This window comes from Elgaria multicarinata, chromosome 1 (assembly GCF_023053635.1).
Source record: "Elgaria multicarinata webbii isolate HBS135686 ecotype San Diego chromosome 1, rElgMul1.1.pri, whole genome shotgun sequence".
In the NCBI taxonomy this organism is placed as follows: Eukaryota; Metazoa; Chordata; class Lepidosauria; order Squamata; family Anguidae; genus Elgaria; species Elgaria multicarinata.
In genome coordinates, this window is record NC_086171.1 from 114104200 (window position 1) to 114129130 (window position 24931).

Below are 24931 nucleotides of genomic sequence, written 5' to 3' on the forward strand. Positions count from 1 at the left end.
GTGGACCATGGTTTTTGAGCCCAATTGTTTTATTTCTTTATTTGAAACAACAACGATGAACTGCATCTTCATCCCACTGGTACAGAATTTCAGGGCAGCATGCACAAAACCTTTCTCACTTAATATTCTATGTCAGTCCCAGAGAGGAAGAGGCACTGGCTTACAAATACGTGAAATATAAATGAACAACCCAATCACGCCCCAAATCAGTGCATTCCACACCTCCCACTCTGCAAAGACACAGTGTTTCTTGGTGCCTCTTAAACTAGGCAGCTTATTTTCAAAACTTGTTTTATTTATTTCATTTATGTACCGCCCCATAGCCGAAGCTCTCTGGGCGGTTTACAAAGGTTAAAAACAATGAGCATTAAAAACAAATATACAAAAAATTTAAACCAACAAAAGCATAAAGACAACAATATCCATTTAAAATAACTATTCTGGGGTCAGTTAAAAACTCAGCATATGTTGTTGTTAACTGCCTGGGAGAAAAGTCTTGACCTGGTGCCAAAAGGATAACAATGTTGGTGCCAGGCGAGCCCCATCGGGGAGATCATTTCATATTTGGGGGGGGGGGCACTACTTAGAAGGCCCTCTCCCTTGTTGCCATCCTCCGAGCTTCCCTCAGAATAGGCACCCAGAGGAGGACCTTAAATGTTGTGCGCAGTGCACGAGTAGGTTCATGTTGGGAGAGGCATTCCGTCAGGTATTGTGGTCCCAAGCCATATAAGGCTTTATAGGTTAAAACCAGGATTTTGAATTGGACTCGGAAACGCATAGCGGGCCAAAATCAGTCTTATATGTTTGAACCTTCTGGTTCCGGTTATCAATCTGGCCGCTGCATTTTGCACAAGCTGCAGCTTCCGAACCATCTTCAAAGGCAGCCCCACGTAGAGGGCATTACAGTAATCTAATTTGGAGGTTACCAGAGCATGGACAACTGAAGCTAGGTTATCCTTGTCCAGATAGGGGCGTAGCTGGGCCACGAACCAAAGTTTTGACATTTTTCATAACTGGCCATCAATTTAATGGTGCTAGGAAACATGGCTGCAAGCATCACATCCCAAATCATTGCCAGTAGTACCATTCTCACTCCTACTGCATCAGAGGAGATCTCGTTCTCCCAATGTTTAACAACCTATCCTGCCAGTTACTGGTGTAGGCAGCAAACAGGCATGGGTCAATGCACAGGAGGATTACTTTAGCAACACAGTAAGACTCAGATGCTTGCAATCCATGATCATGACAACGTGAAGCATCTTTGCTGCTCTCAAGCACTCCATCCTCCCCATCTGATCTGGGCCTGAAAGACCAAGGAAAAGTGTGGGTACATGGGAGGTAAGTTGTAAACCAGCACAATTTGTGACACTGCACAACATCATCACTGATCACAGGACACATTTGTTAAGGCATCAGTCTTAACTTCCAATTACCTGGTTCTGCAGTGCTTGAGCTACCATAGCCAGCCTTAACTCTAGCCTTAATCCAGCAGGAATTTTTATTAGGGCTGTGCACGGATCCTCCCCCTCCCAATTTGCTTCAGATCCTGATTTGGACCTTCCGAATCAGGATCCGAAGCAAATCAGGGGGTGTCTGTGCACAGCCCTAATCAAAATTTGCTTCGGACCAATTCAGATATGTTTCACTTCGCTTTAGATCCAAATCCAAATTGAGATTCGGATTTCCAAATTATTCAGATTTCTCATTTTCCCATAGTCTTGCACTGGGGAAAAAGCCTATAACTTTTTCATTTTTCATGACACAAACATAAAATTTGGAAACCTTGTAGATGCTGTGGAGGTGCTCATGTCTGCCAAATTTCTGTCAGATGGGTACAGTGCTATTCGTGCAATCAACTGGTAAAATTTGCTTTTTCGGAGAAACTACTCAAAGCAAAGGGCTATAACTTTTTCATTTTTCATGATACAAACATGAAATTTGATACCTTACAGACACTGTGGAGGTGCTCATACCTGCTAAATTCCAGACAGATTGGTGCACTGGTATTCATGTAAACTACTGGTAGAATTTGCTTTTTTTCATGAAAAAATGGAGAAGGGGAAGGAAGGGGGAAGGATTGGAACAAACACATTAAAAGCTAACAACTAGAAGATTATTTTTCATAAATTTTGTATTTTTAAAAAAAGACAAGCAGAAAGAGAAATAGGGGCAAGAAGGGGGAAGGCTCAAGAAAGATCCACGTACCAATGCCCCAAAACACACACCAACAACAAGCCTTAGTTAACCAGCCCAAAACACCCTACTAGCCCAGAATGAGCAAGGATGAAGGAAGCTTGATCTCCTGATTATCCTTAAGCCCTCCTCCACCATTGTGATTGGAGGCTGCTGGAGAGAATTGGGAGAGTTCAGGAGAATTGGGGGATGAAGCTGTCACTTAGCAGGCAATTTCCCCTCCAAACTCCTCCCCCCTCCCTACTCTAACAACAAAAAAATGTTGCAAGTACAGACAGGTGGTCTGTACTTGGGGAAAAAAAGGTTCAAATCAATAAGAATAAATCCAAATCAATTTGGACCATGCTGCTTTGCTTCAGATCGATTCGGATCTGTTTTGATTCACTTTGGATCTGTTTCAAAGCCCTCCAAATCATCTCAATTCACATCAGATTCGAGATTTGGATCCGATGCAATGCACAGCCCTAATTTTGATAATGGAAAAATGAAATCCATCAGGTCAATTGAACTAACGAGACACTTTCCGCTGGTATAGTACCATTAGAAAACAAAACAAAACCAAGTCTTCTTGTTGAGATATACTGTCTAACCAGACTATTATAACTTCCACTCGTTATACTTTTAGTTATTTTTTTTTAAAAAAATAGCCTACCAAAGAATGATTTCTCATAGCAGTCATGCCAATAACCAATTAATTATAGCAGAAGTCACAGATAGAACCTATTGTTAAGAATAACATGAACATATTCAGAATAGAATACTTTTAATACAAATCACAATTGACCAAGTTGGGCATTGAGAATATCTCATAGATCACTAATGACTGTAAAGCAATTTGAGGAACAGAGCAATGAACAGGCTTGTCCTTCCATTTACTAATACTTAGCATTTTACATTGCACTTAGCGATTATATATTGCTTCACATACTCTATCTCAGTATTTGAGAGCCAGTGTGGTGTAGTGGCTAAGATGTTGGACTGGGAGATGGGAGATCCAAGTTCTAGTCCCCACTCAGCCATGGAAGCCCACTGGGTGACTTTGGGCCAGTCAAAGACTCTCAGCCCAACCTACCTCACAGGGTTTTTGTTGTGAGGATAAGATAGAGAGGGGAAGGATTATGTACGCCACCTTGGGTTCCCTAGAGGAAAAAAGGTGGGATATAAATGAAATAAATAAATAAATAAATAATATACCATAGAATCATCAAATAGTAGAGTTGGAAGGGGCCTATAAGGCCATTGAGTCCAACCTCCTGCTCAATGCAGGAATCCACCTCAAAGCATCCTTGACAGATGGCTGTCCAGTAATGCTTCTAGTGTGGCAGAGACTACAACCTCCCTAGGTAACTGGTTCCATTGTCGTACTGGTCTAGCAGTCAGGAAGTTTTTGCTGGTGTCCAGCTGGAATCTGGCTTCCTGTAACTTGAGCCCATTATTCCACATCCTGCACTCTGGGATGATACTGCATCCTAATATTGTAATGGAGGCTCACACATTCACTTTCTTATGGATGCCTAGCGAATGTACGGATAAGGCAAGATCCAAACTAAGGGAATTGTTGTCTCATAACTTCCACTTTTCACTGCTACACTAGCTCTACATATTAAATGTATTATTATGGATACAGCCCTTGCAATATTGCAGCTTGAGTTATTGTTTTTCTGCAATGATAAGAGTGATTTGCATGGAAAATGCCTATAGCCCCACATGCACCAGTTAGACGATCTGCCTCATCCCTAATCCAGAATAGATCCTATCCTATATCAAAAGGTAATGAGAAAATGTCCCACTCTTCCAGTAACAAGATATCAGTGATTTTGGCATGCCATCTCCATATGTCTACTGGCAGCCAGATGTACTCCTGGGGCAATGTTTGTAAGCTGATAAAGTAGTCCCTTGGAAAACTTAGTTTGAAGGACAAGGGAATTTTCTTCAAAAAGGGCAGTTTCTGGAGAAATGGCAAATTGGGAAGCAACTGTTGACATTTTTTAAGGTTGCAGTGGACTTCCTGATTTTGTGCACTCATATGAGTTCTGCTGGAGGCTACCTTTCATTCACAATGCATTCTTCTTCCTTATATGACTGAGAAGCAAGGATTAAGCTCACTCAGATTTATGCAAACACTGTTCCAAAAGAAAGGTGAGCAGCTGTAACTCGTTGACCTGTGATGAAATATGCGTCTTCTCTTTTGTTTCTATGCTTTTTATATACATAAAACAGGGTCAGATGATGTTAACATTTGTCTAGATGAAAACTTTGAACCAGAATACAAAATTTGATAGAGAAAATCTAAAATATGTCATGAATTGTTTAGATGGGAGATAGAATATCGGGTTTGAACAATCCATGATTTTGAATATATCATGGTAGAAATGCTAAATTATATTGTTACATAATTATTAAACTATGAATTAAAATGTAATTAAAATATAATGTTAAGCATTTGGGAAAAAGATAGTTCAAACCGATCTCTTCTTTTTCTTTTAATATATATGCATGAAGATGGGTTTCTTTTAAATGGATATGTATAAATTTGCTTCTTAAAGACTGGTTTAGTTCCCAATATTTCACTTCATTTTATAGGTCTCCAGTCACTCCAATTTACTCTTATCAAATATAAAGAGCTAGACTCTACAGGACTCCTCTAGTATTTCAAATCGCACCATGTTAATACATTAAAATGTTCAATTTTTGAAGTGCTGTTAACTTCTAAGACTTTATTCTGTAAGACCCAGATCAATTTTTGGAAAAAAATCAACTCTGTTTTCAAAAGCACAACTGATGGTAATTTACAAGGCCTAATGATGCTTGGGAAAGGAATGGATTGTCTAGTCATAAACTTGCTAGTGGAGGAAAAGTGAGAAAGAGAATAGAACAATTCATTCATATCTGTGGTGGCAGTAGATAAGAAAGGTTTCTTTTTGGTCCAGTACACAAAGAAACATTTCAGCCAAAATGGTGGCAGCATTATCACTTTCAATGGGAGAAGAATGAACTATTTTTGCTGGGAAGCGGAATAGCAAAGTAACAATGGTCAGAACAAGTATTTGGAAGTCTTCAATCGAGAGGCCATCACAAATTCCTTGACTGGTGAAGAAGTGAGACCATACATCTGCTCTCCAAAAATGGTATTCATGAATAAAAGCCTTTCAAAGTTATGTGTTTTTTGTTTTTTAAGCTACTCACAATCTGAAGTGATTAAACCTTCTTACTCAGAACTCAAAAAAGCAGTCACAGGCTGGGGTCCAAAACAGAAAGAAAACTCTCTCTCAGAATTCTAAAAGCTATTATCTCCAGAACACTGCATATTTCAGCATGTCCAGATACAAAGAATGGTCCTAATGGTTAAGTATGCCACTATATATGAAAGTTACATTAGCTAAACCCAAAACAATTAGATGGGCAGTTGGGATGCCAATGACTTCTACACTAAACCTAGTGTTTTTAGATTAATAAGAGGAAAATACTAAATCATCTCCAGGAAATGCTGGTTAGCAGCAGGACACAAAGCAGGGTGTGTTGGTTGTAGTTAGAAAATATTAGGCACTGGATTTTAGGGCCCATTCTTATTTTACACTGGGCCCGTTCAGAAGTCACCTTAAACCATGGCTTTAACCATGGAAAAAGGCTTTTTGCTTTATTCACCCTGGTTAAAGCCATGGTTTAAGGTGTCTTCTGAACAGGGCCATTGGCAGCATGGGAGTTACTGCAGTGTGGCTATTTCCTATGCCACGAGGGTAACAGGGGCAGGCCCCAGCCATATGAAGGTGCCCACGCTGTACCTTTTTCCTAGCAAGACACAAGCAGGGGACACTTTACCATTTCCACCTGTCCCACACAGACTTATTACCACGAGGGGAAATGTACATATTTCTTGTGGAAGTTTATTCAAACTTATTTCCAATCAAGCTATGTGGCTCTCCATATGTCTTCTGAGATTTGCTGGAGCCAATGAGAAGCAGTCTTGGGGTCGGGGGAGCACTATTCTGAACAGTGAGCAGCTGGCTCGCCCTATAATGTATGGAACTGCCCTCACATCTTCTTTTGATATTACAACTTTTGTTCTCAGGAGCATGCCAACACGTCATTCCCAGAGACAAAAAATTAGGATGTCTGATGCCATTATTTGCAAGTCAGGTAGTGGTTTTGTGAAGCTGCTTCAAGGATGCATGGCTCAGCCATGCCTGATTCATACATAGTTAAGGATTGTAAGTCCTCTCAACATTATGATTTTTGTCAGGGGAATAACGTTGCCCCTACAGTCCCGTGAGTAAACAAGTTGTACGGTTGGAAAAGTTCTATAACTCTAGATACTTTATATGAGTTCACAATGGCGCACATGTATTTTGCCCTCATTCCAGTTAATCAAATATTTATTAATTTTTTAAAATATTCAAAATTCTGGTGCCTGTAAGATAACATTAGTATGTGGCAGCTTTTTTTTAATTCTTTTGAGTGTCGTCGTCCCCCTCGGCTTCCAAATTGCAATTAAGAAACCATTTAAATGTATATTTCGTTTGGGTTGAATTCACTGAATGGATATGTACCACCTTGACTCCTATGAAGGAAAAGATATAAACCAAATAAACAGACCAACCATGCTACAAATAAAGCTAACTGACTTAAAAAGACAAGGTCACTATCTACAATGATCACAGGTAGGATCTCCACTACTGCTTTAAAGCACTTTGTAACAGTTTTGACAACTGTTAGGGCCCAGAACACACTCCATATACCGTTTTCACTGTTATAAAGCGCTTTAAAGCAGTAGTGTAGATCTGGTCACTGTCTCTCCCTCACCCCACCCCTACTCGACACACACACATAAACACACACTTTGTGTAGGCATCTTTTCCTGTTTTCCTACTGTCTTCTAAACAGGGCCATCTTTTAAAACAAATCTGTGCTCACGAAGAAGAAGAAGAAGAAGAAGAAGAAGAAGAAGAAGAAGAAGAAGAAGAAGAAGAAGAAATAATAATAATAATAATAATAATAATAATAATAATAATAATTTATTTAGAAAGAAGTGTGTCTGTATCATAATCTATATATATAAAACGCTTAGGTATGTTTCCGTAAAGGCTTCAGCTGATACAGGTTGCTAAGCAACAGTAACAACATGTAACGTCAGCTGATACAGGTTACTAAGCCCCTCGCCCGACTCCTCCGGGCTTTCCAAGGTAATCCTACCCCCCTTTCTGCCTCTTCCCCCCCCCCCATGAAGGGGGCAGCACCATGGTCTGGAGCATGAGCAAGGCATGGCTGAGTCCCTTGGTGGCCGTGTGGGAGGCCGCTCGCCTGCTGCAAGCCCAGGCCCGGGCCTAATCTCATTCGAGCTGGGCAGGCAGCCCAAGGCTGACAGGAACCCTGGGGAGAGGAGGACACCTGCTCCCCCTCCCCTCAACCTCCCTGCCCCCCAGTTCTGCCAGACGGTGCTGTATCGGCGGCCTCCAAGCAGCCCGCGCCCCTGCGATGATATTTAATTAATAAACTTTAAGATATGCTACAACGGCGTATGTTACGCCGGGTACAGCTAGTAATAGATAATCTTTCTAGGATATACATAAACATTTACCTACATCTGGCCTTAAACCTTCAAGTCTGGTAAAGCCAATGTATGGCATGCTTTAAAAGCATGAATTGATTTTGTTCTGACTTTATACTGTTAGTTTTACCCTACCCTGTGCCTGTTTGCTTTCTCTTCCCCTCCTTATTGTTTTATTATGGTTTTATTAGAATGTAAGCCTATGCGGCAGGGTCTTGCTATTTACTGTTTTACTCTGTACAGCACCATGTACATTGATGGTGCTATATAAATAAATAATAATAATAAATAATAATGTGATAAGAACGCAGATTTTGTGATATCAGCAAGGACAGGCCCAATACATGGAGCCATGTTCTCATGGTAAATTGCAATGATCACAGATGCTCGAGACCCTGGAAAGCTGCTGTGAGTGATAGTAGACAATAATGGGCTAGATGGACAAAGAGTCTGACTTGTTATAAGTTCCCAGGATCCCAAAATGGAGTGACAAAGCATTCAAATCCTGGTCTGTTGAAGAAACTATGCACATTGCATATCAGTTCAGATGTTCCTAAAATCCCGTTGCTATTTCGGCATCTATTTTAACTTCAGAACAGGAAAATAAGTAATTGCTATGACTGTATGTCCTTCCCACGTGACCTGTTTACCCTCTTTTTGTGGCAGATGGATTAAATTAGGTCATAAGCACTTCTTGTTTTATTCACACTCCTATTGGTATGATTAATAAACTGCCAGCAGGTGGTGGACCGTATGAACCTTCTAAAGCTTAAAGTTCCAATTTCCCAGAAATCATTTAAAATCTGTAATGCTCAGGCTATATCCAGTCAACCCCACATGTAGCATGATTTTCCCATTCAGGTAGCACTAAGGCAACATTGTGAAAGAAAAGAAAATGCACAGAAAACCCGTTTCCAAGCTTCAGTTAGCTGGGACAACTAATCCACCCCTACCCCACCCAAAGTTAAACATGGAGCCATACTTCACTCTTACACCTGAAAAAGTATGACTTTTTAGAGTTTGTAAGAGAAAGGATTACCCACTTTTAATGGAGTCCACTCCAATGGTTGCTTGTTCTGGATCTTAATAAGGTAAGGCAAACCTACCTCATGCAGAGTGCCTCATGCAGAGATGCAAAGGGCAGCATTGACCAATTCTGGTACACCAAGGGTAGACCACCCAGTGCCCTCCAGTTGTTGTGGACTACAATCTCTAACCATTGGCAATGCTGGCTGGGGCTATAGACCCAAACATCTGGAGGGCACCAAGTTGTCTACACCCGTTCCTACATTTTTTTTAGCAGAACTGGCCAAGTCAGTACAATAAATTATGCAAAGATAGAGTGGGCAGCCATCCCAGTGTTTGGGTTTCATAGGAGGCTTTCATGATTGAAATTATTTCGTGAGGTTTAGGGTTAGGGTTAGGGTTAGGGTTAGGGTTAGGGTTAGCAGTGCTCACAACCCATAATTTGGGGATTACCAGTCTAGAAGCTGTCAAGATCACTCATTTGGAACTATGGCTGCATATGCCTCCATCATTATTCTGGTCACCTGCAGCTGTGCTATATAAAGCTAGCCTTACTCATATCCCTTCATGGAAATTCTCAGTAATATTATCAGATAACCCAAGGGTAGGCAATATGGTGCCCTCCAGATGTTTTGGGCTGCAACAACTTGGACCATCCCAGACTATTGGCTATGATGGGCATTGTAGTCTAAAACATCTGGGGAGCACTAAGTTCCTACACCTGAGATAGCCTAAGCCGCATCTAGCCATACAGCATGCTGCAGAATACCATTGGTAAGCCAGAATGGTTGCTCGGAGAGGTTCAAATGTCTTACTTAAAATATTTTTATGCTGCCCAGAGTGGCTTATAACAAGACAATAAAAGCAAACAACAATAAATATAAATCCAAGCACAATAAAATAGATAAACAGCAGAGAGCAGCAGTTAAGCAACAAGCACAGAGCTCGGTGGAATGGATAAAAAACAAAACACACAGCCTGCCTGCTTGTACTAGATGATACATGCTCAGGCAAATAAAAAGGACTTGGCTGGGTCAAGAGGCAAAATGATAGTACATCAATATAACAGAGGGTCAATTGCATGCCTTAGCCCTTGTCTCAATTATCAGTGCTATGCTACCCATGAAGTACCAGATTGTCTTTTTATTCCCTTCTGGGTGGGGTGATGGTTGGGTAGCTTTAAAACCATTAAATCCATTTGCTTTGATCTGGTCTTCTCTGGACTCAGCCATTTTAGACACAGATGAATCAAAAGAAGAGTGGGGGAGAAAGATACATCTCTTGACTATTTTAATAGGTATGGCAGGAAGAACTCAAGAACTGGCAATTCAACCGAGGTTCCATTTTCTGAATCTAAGTGCACAACTGACACACACAGCAAACAAGAGATCATAAAAAGGGGGAAGCGTTGGTACAAGCAGTGCCGCCACGACAAGGCCCTTCCCCATAGGCACTGGTTATAGGGCAGAAAAAAGATCCAAAAATTATATAGAGACCAAGCAATACATTATGCAGCAGTAAAGGAGCTGCTTTCCCATGATCTGATCTTACAGCAATCAGGCCTTAGCTAGACCTAAGGTTTATCCTGGGATCGTCCTGGGGTCATCCCTGTTCATGTAAATGACACACAGGATATCCCGGGAGCAGGCAGGGATGACCCCGGGACGATCCCGGGATAAACTTTAGGTCTAGCTAAGGCCCCTGTTAACATGGATGAGGCTTATCCCATGGCTCCTTCCAGTGCCTAGGTCCTAGAGAAGATGACACTGGCACAGGAAGGAGTCATATTATTCCTCCATTCATTATTGGGGATATGTGGGACCAGGACACAGCAATCAAATTCCCAAACTGCTATGGATAATGTATGTATTAGGTCACGTTCAAGCCAAACAGCAATGTTGAGAATGTTCTCAGTGTGTCTTCCTCTGCTGTGATTCGAACAGGAAAGACTTCTCCCATATGCCATCAAACTACAAGGGAGCAACACAGCATGTAGGCAATACCAGCAGTGCAATAGCTTTGATTTCTAAATGTTGTTTGCCGTTTCAGTAAGATGGCTGCACTCTTGAAGAAAGTATGACAAGATCTATTTTCAGTTCTGGAGCTCATGTCCTTGCAGGCACAATGATGGACAAGTTTCTTAAGACTAAATATCAGCAAGAGTGAAATATAAATAAATTGTCCTCTCCTCCCACACTCTAAAAACAGAGGCATGCCCTAGAATATAGAGTACAAGAATACGTATTTCCATCACAACCACCCAGGCTGCGGCTGTCTTAGACCTGTTCTCAATGCTCTTAACATGTAGAGAGGTCTGCCTGAAACACTGCATTTGACTCAGAGGCATGGGCCATGAAAGCAGCAGGGCCAGATGGATGGGCGGTGCTGGGGTCTTGTAAACATCAGTTTGATTATAGGTGGCCACATAGGACTTTATTTATTATTATTTATTTATTAAAACATTTGTATCATTGGGATCTTAATGTGGCGAACAGATAATTATGGCAGAACAGTTTGAGGAGGTGCAGTTAGGTTGGGGAAGAGAGGTTGGAAAAGCTTTGAGAGAAACCCGGGCAATGCAGAGCTGACATTTGAAAACAATTTATTCAGTACAGCAATAAACCAGTTGATAGAAGCTTGCAGGGCCCTTTCGCATCCATAGGCCTATCTCAGGGCTCAAAGTAAAATATGCTTTGCAGAGCCAGACAGATGACCAAAACCTATATTAAATTATTTGCAGAATGGAGAGTGTGGTAATGAGAATATATAGAAGTACAGCCTGGAATAGTGGTCTTCAAAGTGTGTTTAACATCTGGGATTCCTTGGAAACATCAAGCGTTCCTCAGTGAGAAGAACAGTAATAGCAGACAAGCTTCCCAAGAAAAACTGCTTGCCTACCACTATCAATCTTCCTCTGCAATTTGCAACAATGCAAGAAAATTTAAGGTTTGTACTCGGTCACGCTTACTCTGAGTATAGGTAGATGGTACTTGCCAGTGAGTAACCCACCTGGACTTACTGTGTGCCTTAAAACATGTCCAGGATATTCTACAATGTGCAGAGGTTTCTTAACAGACAACTCATTGTGGAAAGTGTTCTGTGGAGATAAAAGGTTTGGGGGTGCTGGCATTGGTTTAGAAGAAGCCACGGCAACTGTGTGGAGCCTCACACATGGACTACTTCAAAGCCCTTTAGAATGATTCTATCAGCCTTGGATGGAATTGTTTCACAACCTGAGGGGTATGGCGATTCTGAGGGGTATTGGTGATTTTGGGCAATAGGCTGTAAAGATCAGCTGTATATGAGAATCCATTTTCCAGATTGGGTTCAGCACCTTGGATAGCTCCTTTAGAATTCTCACTGGTTCTGACTGAAACCCAGAGTGGATGATTCACAGCTCAACTGAAATCAGAGCCACCAACCTCCACTGATCACAAGACTATGGGATGCTTTCCGGCACTAACCCTACTTTGCTTTGTTTGTTGCAAGCTCCATTTAGGAAATGTTCAAACCCTAACACACCCTGTTTTTTCATTCAGCTACTGCAGTAATGCACAATTTAACAACTCTTCCATATTTCTGACAAGGTATTCACAACAAGTAAGAAAGGAACACAAGAACCAAATGGGTACTATAAAAAACTTACTGCTGCAGTTCTGTCCACTTCACAGCGGCTACTTAAAATGAAACAGGCTTCAGCATCATCCATCCTAAAAAGTGATATGAAAATTTTAGCAAAACAGATTTAACATCCCCATACTACTTCCAAAGAGTGTCTAATTAAAAATGTCCTTTAAAATGTAATCTTTAGGCCTAATTTTTTTCTTCATATTTTTGGGTTGTAGAAACAGCCCTTATTAACTCAGGAATGCAAATATTTAAACAAAACACCCCCAGTAACAACAAAAACACATTATGCATTATAAAATATATTCGATTAAAACAGAAATAAGAACATAAGAAGAGCCCTGATGCTGGATCAGACCAAGGGTCCATCTAGTCCAGCACTCTGTTCACACAGTGGCCAACCAGAAATCATAGAAACGGAAAATCATTTTATTTATTTATTATTAAATTTCTACATTAAATTAAATTTAAATTACATTACATTAAACATTTAAAAGGGCTTTCTCCGCTGTGGCACCCTGGTTGTGGAATGAGCTCCCTAGAGAGGTCCGCCTGGCGCCTACACTGTACTCCTTTCATCGCCAGCTGAAGACCTTTTTATTCACTCAGTATTTTAACACTTAATTTTAACTTAAATTTAAATTATACTGTTTTAACTCTGTATTTTAACCTTATATCAATTTTGCTGCGTGGTTTTATCCTGGTTGTGCTTTTTATACAGTATTTTGTATTTGTGTTTTTAAGCTGTTGGTTGTTTTATGATGGTTTTAATTTTTGTGAACCGCCCAGAGAGCTTCGGCTATTGGGCGGTATAAAAATGTAATAAATAAATAAAATAAATAAAAAATTAAAAAAACCACATTCTGGGATGTTTTTCAAGGGAAACTTATTATTAATTATTTACTCCACCCGCTCCTTTAATAACAGTAAGTGAAAACTAAACAAAAATAGAACTACTAAATGCTGCAGAATGCAACAAATAAAAGACAACCATTAACAGGAGCAGACACCCTCCAGCAATTTAAAACAGTTCAATGTAGCGAGTTAACACATAAATGTTAAAACCATTCATATGCTGACAGCCCTCCTAAATAGGATGTTGTGGTTGTTGTTTTTAGCAATTCAGTGGAATGCTGTTAATGAGGTGCTGAGATAGCGAGTGCCCAAGCCTGAGCAGTCACTGAAAAGGTCTTCTCCTGGGTCCCAACTAATTGTATTTCTGGGCGCTTTGGGACACACAAGAGGGCCTCTGATGAAGATCTTAACAGATAGGCAGGCTCATATGACAAGGCACTTCAGCTGTCTTGGTCTGAAACCATGAGGGGCTTTAAAGGTGATCACCAGCACTCTGCATTGGGCCCAGGAGCAGTTAGGAAGTCAGTGGAGTTGTTTCAATAAGGAAGTCATGTGTTCTTGCTATGCAACTCTGTTTAAAATTAGGCTGCTGCATTATGAACCAATGGTAGCTCTTTATAGGTAGCCCTGTGTCATGAGCATTACAGTATGATGCACATGTGATGCAACTAGGACACATGTCATCCTGGCCAGGTCTGCAGACTCCAGAAATAGCTGAAGATGCTGCACCATCTTCAGCTAGACAAAAATATTCCTTGCCAAAGCAAACTGTTGGGTACCCAGGGACAAGGCTGGATCCAGGGAACCCCCTTCTACATGATGGGGTTTGTCCCAACTTATTTAGGTGCCACATCCCCATAATTTCACTACAATCATGTCCCATTCAGCTAGAAGCCAAAGCACATCCATATCAGCAGTTGTGAAAGAAATCTTAATGTCATTCTTCCCTCCCTGAGTCTTGCTAAATATCTAAATAAATTATTACCCTTTTCTATGGAACTATCAAAAACGAAGTAGTGAAAATTAATATAAAAAAGAAAGACATAGATTGCTTTTAAAAAAGTAATCTCATGCAGCTGCTTTTATAGCCATTAATTTTCATTAGCCTGGCGCGTAACATTTTTCCATACAGAGGCTACATGATAACATGCAAATTCAGATAATTGGGAACAAAAACAGATTCATATTTTTTTTTAGTGATAGCCAAAACATACCTAAGACTTCCTTTACTAGAAGGGCTGCTGAGTGATCTTTTGCTATATCCTCATTATAAAAAGAGATATACATACTGCTGCTTAGCAACTTGGGCTCTATTTCTTCTAATACAGTCTATTAAGTTCTCCCCATGTTGTCTTCCATAGAAAGTGTTAAAAAATACTCTCGAGAAGTGTGCATTCAATTATATGTTTTGTAAGGAGAAAAGTACACTTTTATAGCTGCATGGCTTTGAGATTATTATACACTAAAATCCTATTATGTTCAAGGGAAAGGTTGTTGTTTTTATTCAAGCTAACCTTCTAACACAGAGAAAGCCACAAAATTCTTTTTAGCAAGATCAGACTGATAGCTAAAACTGGATTTGTATTTCTTAAGCAACCATTTCCAGGCCCATCTCAAGGTATTTGAGCTTTATGTGAGGTGCAATTTTGCCACCACCACCTCATCACTTATATTAGTTTTGAAATAGCATACAATGGGTTTGGGGCAGGATGAGGGACACACAATTCCAGGAATACTGATTCCTTCTATTGTTAATTGCTTTATTTTTACAGCCAGAGACTGTGCTGGGTGCTTAAAAGTTTCGAGGAAGAGGCCCATAAGCCAGTATCTAGAGACAAATTTGTATAAAATGTGCAATTGCTGATATATATGAATAGATGTGAGTTTAGAAATCAAACTATAATTTAAATGCATTCTCACCATAGTGGGGAACACAGTGATTTTGACATTCAAAATATGCTTAGTTTGCACTTCTGTTTTTCCACTGACTACATTAACAATTTGAGATCAAGCAACATAACTGTTGATTATCCTATAGCAAATCAGAAACAAGTGAATGGATACAGTATTGAAAGAGACTGAAGAACAGAGCATGTTTAGCCTGGAGAAGAGGAGACATGATAGCACTCTTCAAGTACTTGAAAGGTTGTCCCATGGAGCAGGGTCAGGATCTCTTCTCGATCATCCCAGAGTGCAGGACACGGAATAAACAGGCTCAAGTTACAGGAAGCCAGATTCCAGCTAGACATCAAGAAAAACTTCCTGACCATTAGAGCAGTACGACAATGGAATCAGTTACCTAGGAAGGTCGTGGGCTCTCCCACACTAGAGGCCTTCAAGAGGCAGCTGGACAACCATCTGTCAGGTATGCTTTAAGGTGGATTCATGCATTGAGCAGGGGGTTGGACTCGATGGCCCCTTCCAACTCTAATATTCTATAATTCTATGATTCTATTTCCCCTCCATGTCTTGACTGATGTCTTAAGATAGCTGACATGAAATATAATTTGCTCATAATCAGAGAAGGCCATTTTAGCAGACATTTGTTAAGCCTGGTCTTCTGCCTTCCTGAGGGATAGGACTTCCATATACTATTGTAGAGCAGGAAATATCCTGTCCCAAGAATTAAAGCAGAGAATGCCCACAGACCTAATTCTTATATTATAAGAGCAGCATACTAAATTGCCAGTCTCTACTGTGACTTCCTATGATGTTCCAGCTCAGGCAATGTATGAAAGAAAGAACTATAGTTACTAACAGGCACAGAATTTCATTATAGATCATAAGGAGGATTTTGAAATTGGAACATCTAATCACATTGACCCAAGCAATGTTCTTGTCTAAGACTGAAAGTGGTTAATATTTGTTACTTTTACTTTGTTCTCCAGAAAAACTAACCATATCCACTTTCAGTGTAAGTACTGTAGTGTATTCATTTGAACCAGATCCCTACATACACTCAGGTAGATGTACAGTCTTTATTGAGCCACATCATCAAATGCATTCAGGTGGATGTGCACTCGAGATATTTTTAGTGTAAATGTGATAAACATCTGTACCCTGCAGGTTCACATATCAGGAAGTTCTAACAGCTTGCAGCTCACACTGTAAACTACACTTTGCTTAGGCATAGGCAACAGCTCTATTAATTCAGATTAAACTAAATTAAGAGATTATATACTGTACAAAAGCTTGAAAAGGGCAAGAAGGAGGTTGAATGATATCTTGGACCAATAACATTACTATTTTAATAACATTAAAAAACACACTAGATTGCTAATACCTAGAATTCCAAAAAGCAAATATTTCAAATTGTAAGAATGACTGGCTTTAGCAGGTTAGGTTTTTGCTGCTGAAATTCACAGCAGCAAAAAAAAACAAACGGATTACCACTACAGAATGGTAAAAAGGTCAAATTTAGCTTGAGAAAAAAACTAAAACTAAATTTGATCTAGTCATTGCTCCATAGTGATTGCCACTGATTGTTTTTATTTATTTATTTTGCCACTGCCAGTGGAGGCCCACAGAATTCTATGCAGCAGTTGCGGTAGGAATGTGGTCCCTGTGGGTGAAATGGCTCCTGGATCAGACCCCTTAGAGATGCCCACCGCTTGACTACAGCAATGCTGTAGTATACAGGACTTCAAACAAATGGCTTCCATTTTGCTTTGAGTTCTTATGTATGATGATCGAATTTATGAAATTCAAATTGCAAAGAAAGAAAAAACACAGATATTTTATACATACTTAGCTCTTAGCAGGTCTTGATCCTTCAGTGCTGAACCTTGTAGATAAATAACTCTTTGAGACCACATTGGGATTTGTAGCACTCTTCGCACCTGAACATCCATCTCAGTGGGACACAAGATAACAACATAGTAGTCCTGCAAAAGTGTTCAAGAAGGAATGAATGGAAGAGGAGGGGGGACAGAAGAGAGAGAATATCATATGGGTATACTTTGTAAGTGGAACACTATTGAATATTTAGATCAGAGAAATTGGAGGAGGGGGTGAAATTCACGAGACGTAACTTATTCCAACTTTTAGTTCTGGAAAGAAAAAGGAAAATGTCTCCATGCAATTTAGTGCCACTGTGATTTTGCTGATGCCAAGGCTGCCCAGCAAGATACCAAAGTACAAAGCTTGGCACCATGCTGTGATGAATTTAAATCACTTCCTCTGGCAAAGCATGTTTAAGCATTACATGCTTTGCAAAACAATCTGGTTCTGCAGCAGAAAACACACATTTGATGGGTTAGCACAGACATTTCACTCCTCACAAGAAACATCAGGATAGGCACTATACAAGTTCTAGCAACCCTAACAACAGGAAACATCAGGTACTGTTATCATTTTTAAATGTCTGTACATTTCCCCCCATAAATGTTTCTTGATTTACCCAAAAATTGTAGGTCGTTTCCAGTCTTGTGAAGATGGCCTAGATGAACATTTCTGAACGGAACATTTTAGAAGACAGCCTGCAAGAGATTTCTGCCTGAATTGATATTCTGGTCTGCTTGATTTACCTGGAGCCTGGGATGAGCATAGAACTCATTTAGGAAATCCATGAGCAGGTCAATCTTAAGAGAACTGACACATAATACCACATGTTTTTCTGTCTGAGCTCTGTGCCGGCTATAATTGCCACCTGATTTTTGTCTTTCCATCCACAAATATGCGAGCTGTTCAAACTGCAATAAAATTGAAAGATAAAAAGCATACTTATATACATATATTTGAATGCAAATGAGGTGTATGTAAATACCCTTGCCCTCAAAGCATCAAAGAGCCAATGGGACAGAAGCAGAGAAACCATATGCTCCAATTGCCTAGAGACTTCTATTTGTGATGATTTATTTATTATTTACTTATTATAGATTAAAACATTTGTATCCCACCCTGTATCACTGGGATTTAATCTGAGATCGCTCATTCATATATACAGAACACATGCTGATTCAATAGTCAGTGAGTGATGTACATGCATAGATAAACGGGCAGCAAAAGCTAATATACAGATTCCAAGAAAGCAAGAAATAAATCTCCCTTTTACTGTAGTACTTCAGATTGGCAGTAGATGGAATTCACATGTTTACATGCTTCCGTCCCAATAGAAAACTTATTGCCTGTAGAAAGCTAGTGTGTCAGGGAGAGGATTAGGCAGCCTGCCATAGGACTGGATGGGAACCATTACATTATCTGGAAGTAAGAGAGTGCATTTGTGGATATCACTACTCATAGTGACCACAACCATTCAAAATCAATACTGCCTTTTTAAAAATAAAGACGGGATGTTTTACCATTTGCCAACATTCATTATTATAACCCATAACTCTCTTTTATTATTCTGGCCTAAGCCTTCATGCAAACATTAGCAGGCTCATTTTCATATCAATCATATTAAGCAGGGAAGCATAATTATCTTCATTCTCTTTTACAAAAAAAAAAATATGGACAAGATAACTTTAGTCGTTTAGCCTGAGCTCGTAGGCAGAACAAGTCTTCTGTCAGACTCCAGAAAAAAGGTTTAAAAACACTGCATGGCTTATTTGAATTGTGTGATAAGAGAATAGGAGCTATTATGGGCATGAGCAAAATGGTGAACCCAAAAGCTAGAAGTAGAGCCACAATAACAAAAAACAAAACAAAAAACAAACACAAAGTATTATCACTTGAAAAGAATCCTGAGTCAAAGAGGGGGACACACCACTGGCCTGACAAAAACTGCTATTAGCAATTCCATGACTGCAAATAAATGTTTCACCTCTATTCCATCACACTATGGTCAGAAGCCTTATTCACTGTGGTTAAAGCCGTAGTTTAAGGTGCCTTCTGAACGGGGCCATTACTTTCTTGTTCTCTGGGGGGTCAACAAAGTCCAGTCCATAACTTTAGACAGACCATTGTTCAGGTAGGCCTATTTGAGGATTTTCTTCTTGGCTCAAAAATATATTAAAATGCATATTTTAGATTAAAATGCATGTATTTTAATATAATATAGCAGAAAGTATGTGTGAGTGATGTATGAACATTATTATTATTATTTATTATTTATTTATATAGCACCATCAATGTAAATGTTTACCCACCTCCAGATGAGTTAGAAACTTGAAATTTGGCATGTACAATGTACCAGAAAAATCTAAAAACACAGATTTTTAGGTTTTAAGTATTTTTAAAGTATTGAATAAGAACCAAGGCTTATGCCTACAACTCCCAGCATGCCTTGGGCAGGAGGCCAGACTTACTGGCCTTTGGCGGCCATTGTGAGTGCATGAGCGGGTTGCTGCTGTGTGTCTTTCATAACCCTGACTCCTAAGGTTAGTCTTGAGAAGTCAACCCAATTCCACGTAAAAGGAAACAACCCACAGAAATGGGCTGCATCCATTTGCGGTGCCTCCTCCCACCCTCGGCATGGTTTTAAAATCATAACTAGGTACAACAGCTTAACTTTGAGGGGCTGAACATGCTGAAAGACACTCTGTCCTGATATCACTATTTCTCAGAAGCTGGGGGAAGGAAGTGTGCAGCCTTCACCCTTAAGAGATAGGTAGGAAGGGGGGCACTCTGTGCATTCCCAGAAACAGACCCAACGAAGGGGGAAAGTGCCCTGGCCAGCCCTGGCACTTCAGAACTGGTTCATGATGGAGCACCTGGTGGACAAGAAGCATGGGCCAAGGCAGTCCCAGCAGGACTTAGTCCGAGCTGGTTGTGTCCACTGACAGCCACTTACCATGCCTCCTTGGCGATCCTACTCCTCAATGCTTTATCGAGGAGCAGGAGCAGCAACGAGAGGAGGGAAGCACCTCTCAGAGCATGTGAGCACCTGTGGGCCACCAAAGGCATGCTGGGAAGCATAGTATTGGCATGTAGAATGGCTGGTTTTAAATAAAGCATGGGTTAGTAAGCCAGGTCACTATGTGCAAACCAGGGGCATGTCCACACCACAAGGGTGTAGGGGGAGGATGGAGGACTTAACGGCTTTCGCAATCCTCCCTGGGTGTCTAGAGGGCCGAGTGACCCCGCTCCCCACTCCCACCCACTGATGGGCACAGACAGGACAACCCGGGAGCAGCAGGCCACGCTCCACAGGTTGGTCATGGAACTGTGGAAAAGCCGGGTGTTCCATGGTTCCTGATATCCTGGGCTAAGTCCTTGCTAGTCCTGGGTTGTCCCCAGGATGCCCTGTGAGTCATGTGGATGTACAGGGACGATCCAAGGACTACAACAGGATATAGGCATGGTGTTGACATGCCCTAGGTCACCTTTTCTCAATCCTAACTCAGTAACTGTCTTAGTTCTCCTTCTACCTGACTTTTGACAACTGCCACTAACCCTACCCACCGTTCCATTCTAGCCACAGCTATCACATTCTTCCATTCACTCTTCTGTTTCAATGGTATAGTCAGGCTTTTACATAAAAATCATGAACTTTGTCTTGGAATGTTGTAGTTTAGTTATGATAGAAAAAAACCTGGAGCATAAAAAAATCTTATCAACTTAAAAGGATCTGGGGGGTAAATAAAATATTCACTTGGCACTGGAAAGTAATCACTAGGCAAGCCTGCCTAGGAAAAAGAAATCCATAAGCAGGGTGCCACAACTAAGTAGGCCTGCTCTCCAGTTGTCTCCCACCACACCTCAGATGTTGTTCAAAGATTAACACATTATTCAGGAACTTGGGTTTATGCCTACAACTCCCAACATGCCTTGGGTGGGAGGGAAGACTTATCAGGCTTTGGCAGCCATCATCTCACCATCCTGGGCCTGAAGATAGAGTGCCTGGGCCTAGCTGCCAGCCTTGGTCGCTAGGCACCATCAGGATTAGGACAGAAGGAGGGTGCAGCTCTGGGCCTATTGCCAATGGCAACGAACGAGCTAACCATCAGTCAGTCAGCTGGCTCCCTCATGGCCTACTCGTAGATTACCTTGCGGACATGTATTTTAGGGGGGACGAGCAATGCCAGGTATATCTCATATATATTCTATATGATAAAATGCATACATAATACGTATTTTGGGGGGAAATACATTTAACAGGAATGTGAATTTGTGTGTCTGTTAATCGACTGTGATTTTTAATTGATCAATGAAGAAACAGAATGGAACAAAACTGACATCTTATTGTTTACATTATAGCTCTCCTTTTGACCATAAAATCACGCTCAAGGTGCCTAACGATAAAATCCAGATTCAAAACAAAATCTTAACGAAAAACATAAAAACAAATAAACTAAGAACACAACTGAAAACCAATTAAGAAATATACAGCACCAACCACTTAAAACAAACAAAAACAAAAACTTCAGCAACAGATTAGTTTATATGCCAAAGACCTTCCTGGATAAAAATATCTTTGCCTGCCAATAGAAGGACAACTAAGAGGGGGCCAACGTACCCTTCCTCAGCAGGGAGTTCCAGAGCCTGGGAGTAGCCATGAGAAAGCTCCCTCTCACACACATCCCCACCAAATGCGCTTCTGATGGCAGCAGTAAGAAGAGAAGTCCCCCCACCCCTGAAGATATTAAAACCCAGGCAGGCTCATATGGGAGAAGGTGGTTTTTCAGATAGCCTGGCCGTATAGGGTTTTCTAGGTCATAACCAGCACTTTGAATTGTGCCTGGAAACAGACCAGTAGCCAGTAAAGCTATTGTAACAAGGGAGTTGCATGCTTCCTGTAACTGGCCCCGGTCAACCATCTGCCTTCAGCATTCTGTACCAACTGAAGCTTTCGAACAGTTTCCAAAGACAGCCCCACCTAGACTAAGATGTCTATGGCCAGATCAGGCATCTCTAGAAATGGACACAACTGGCACATTAGCTTCAGCTGTGCCAACACAAGCTGGCCTCTACTTAAACCAAGGGATCCATGTTTAGGGCTGAATCCAGGTGATTCAGGACCAGAAATAGACTCATCTGTCCATCCCTAGAGACAGGAGCTTTTCAACTGTGGTAAGCCATCTGTGGAATTCTGTGGAACCTCTTCAGGAAGGTTTGCTGTCTCCATCTTTGTTTTCTTTTCAGCTCCAGGTGAAAACCTTTTTTTATTGCCCAGGCCATTTAGGTTTTATTGTTTTATTATTCTAAGCTGCTCCGAGAGCTTCAGCTGAACAGCAGCCAATAAAAATCCCAAATAAATAAAAACCGTTGGGTGATTGTGGACAAGTCATTAACAGTTGTATTTCCCTGTTTTAGTTGAGTGGGAATAATGCCACTTACATTTTATTGTAATGATAAAATAACAATTGCAAATTGATGTGCTCTTGAAGTTATTAATAATTGTTTACAATCTATAGCCCATTTCTAAATGAGCTATTTATAGCACACTCATTTCTGGAGACTCAGGTAATTTTCCAGGTCAATTAAATGATGCAGTAAACAAACAGGACATCTCCTGTGGTTCCCACCCCCCTTATTCTGGTTTAAAATAGATCAGATAAAAGCTGGGATAAACCCTTAATTGTGTAAAATTAGCCACATGTAGAGCTGACATTGCACTATGAAGTTGCTAAGGAAGGGAGGAAGGTCTTTACAGGAAGGTAAAAGAAGGTAAAATGCCTCCCTGCAACAAAGGTGGGCAGATTTGATCCTCATATGTCTACTCAGAAGTAAGTCCTATTGTGTTCAATGGGGCTTACTCCCAAGTAAATGTACCGAGGGTTGCAAGCACACAGCACAATCTTACTTCTACTCAGAAGTAAGTCCTGGCTTTCTTGGGGGCTGCAAGGAAACAGACGAAAATCACACACACACACTCAGCCCCTTTGCACACATGCCAGGAAGGGAGGCGTCCCCCTGATTCAACCATGTCTGCTGTTTAAAGGAGCCCCGGGAAATAGCAGGATCTTCCACCTTGTCAGCCCTCTCCTCTCCTGTAATCCAACTCATATCACTCATGCCAGAGAACCAGGGGGGGGGATCTACACTACTGCTTTTAAAGCGCTTTAAAGCACTTTAAAGCACTTTGAAAACGTTTTGAAACCTGTATATGCAGTGTGTCCTGGGCCCCAACAGTTGTCAAAACTGTTATAAAGCGCTTTAAAGCAGTAGTGTAGATCCTCCCCCCCTAGGACACACAACAGCGCTGGATAAAAAGCAGGATTTCCCTTAACGTAGTGACGCTCTGTGTTTTTGTGTGTGTCCATATGTGAGAGAGAGACAGACCAACAGGCGGGGTGGGGAATCTGGCAGGGGAAAATCAGCAAAACATACACAGAGATTCGTTTTTCTTTTTCCGAATAGGAGTATTTGGTTTTCCCAATGAATACATTATTTAATGCAAACTCTAGGAAAAAATGAATTAAGTACATTTACAGTGCAATCCTATACAGGCCTGCTCAGAAATAAGTGCCATTGAGTTCAGTAGGATGTGCCCCTAGGTAAGTATGTATAGGATTGCAGCCTTAAGCAACAATTTAATGTAGCTGGTTTTATATTGGCTTTTAAACTTTTTAATGTTTTAAATGTATACTTGCATTTTATGAGTTTTAATTGTGCACTGCCCAGAGAGCTTCAGCTGGTGGGCAGTATAAAAATGTAATAAAAGTATTCAAAAAGCACAAAGCCAAAACCCAACTTCTTCACACATGGATTTGGAAACCCTATTTTTAATGTACATATAAACCATCGCTAGCAAATAGGAAACCAAGGAATTATTTCTTTGTATATAAGTGAACACAGGAAGGTATGGTTATTTTGAAAAGATGGGCATTTAGTCATTGCAAAACATTTAACAATAATAAAGCATTTATCCCTTTGTATAATGAAAAAAGAACACCTTATATATTACCTGTATTGGTAATACCACAAGGGCAACACAGATCATAATGACAACCAGTAGTTTTGAAGGCCAGATCTTGGGAGTAACATCCCCGAAGCCCACAGTAGAAAATGTCACTATGCAGAAATAAAGGGAGTCAAAGAGAGTGAGCTTGTTTCCTGCTCGTTCCAGATGCTGTATTCCACAAATACTACATAAAGAAAAGAACAAATAAAAATAAAATCAACACCTAGAAATAGTTAGATAAATACAATTATGACAATTATGCTTGGAGAGGGGATCAATTATTTGATATACATGATTGCATCCATGTAAATACACTGGTTTTCATAAGAATGTTTTCCAATTCACAATGGCGAGTTCCATGTACAGCTTTTCATGCTACTTGAATAAGAGTTCTGTGTATCTTGCATATTTCAACATCAAGAGTATCTCAAAGGCTCACTGGCACATTAGAGTTACTAGGATTTGATTAGCAGCCAGGGCAAAAGTAGTAAGAAGGACTAGCAATGTCCCCGACTGAAAACATCAGGGATGTTTTCAGAAAAGTGCATATAGAATTCAATGCATTGTAGCCATATGTATGCATTTTAAATATTTCTGCATGGTTACTTTGGCAAAGTACATACAAGAAATGCTATGATTGTCTGCTTATGTCTCTTACTGTTTTAGGCTGGTTCTTTCAATGGCAAGACCAACAAATAGGATGAAGCAAATTAACAGCTACTGAATACTAGCTGGACATGGGTGTGGTTTTTAGACATGGGCATAGATCTGGATCTGGCAAGCCAAAGCCAATAGCAAACTTGTTCCATTGATAAGTTCCACATCCTGTTGCTATGCTAAGTGTAGTTAAACCCAGTGTGCTTTCAATAACAGATTGGTAAATTATATTAGTATTCCCT

At 40.5% G+C, this 24931-nt stretch overlaps 1 protein-coding gene across 3 annotated transcripts in view; it reads right to left on the reverse strand.

Annotated features, from left to right (window-relative positions):
* Nucleotides 1–24931, reverse strand: part of KCNT2 (potassium sodium-activated channel subfamily T member 2) — a 276721-nt gene that overhangs the window by 83671 nt on the left and 168119 nt on the right. For all 3 annotated transcript variants that reach the window (XM_063117320.1, XM_063117311.1, XM_063117301.1), the window contains exons 9-12: nucleotides 24036–24216; nucleotides 17773–17937; nucleotides 16994–17130; nucleotides 12411–12474 (exon numbers count right to left, since the gene is read on the reverse strand). In XM_063117320.1, the coding sequence (XP_062973390.1) occupies nucleotides 12411–12474; nucleotides 16994–17130; nucleotides 17773–17937; nucleotides 24036–24216 (547 nt within the window). The remainder of the gene's footprint in view (nucleotides 1–12410; nucleotides 12475–16993; nucleotides 17131–17772; nucleotides 17938–24035; nucleotides 24217–24931) is intronic.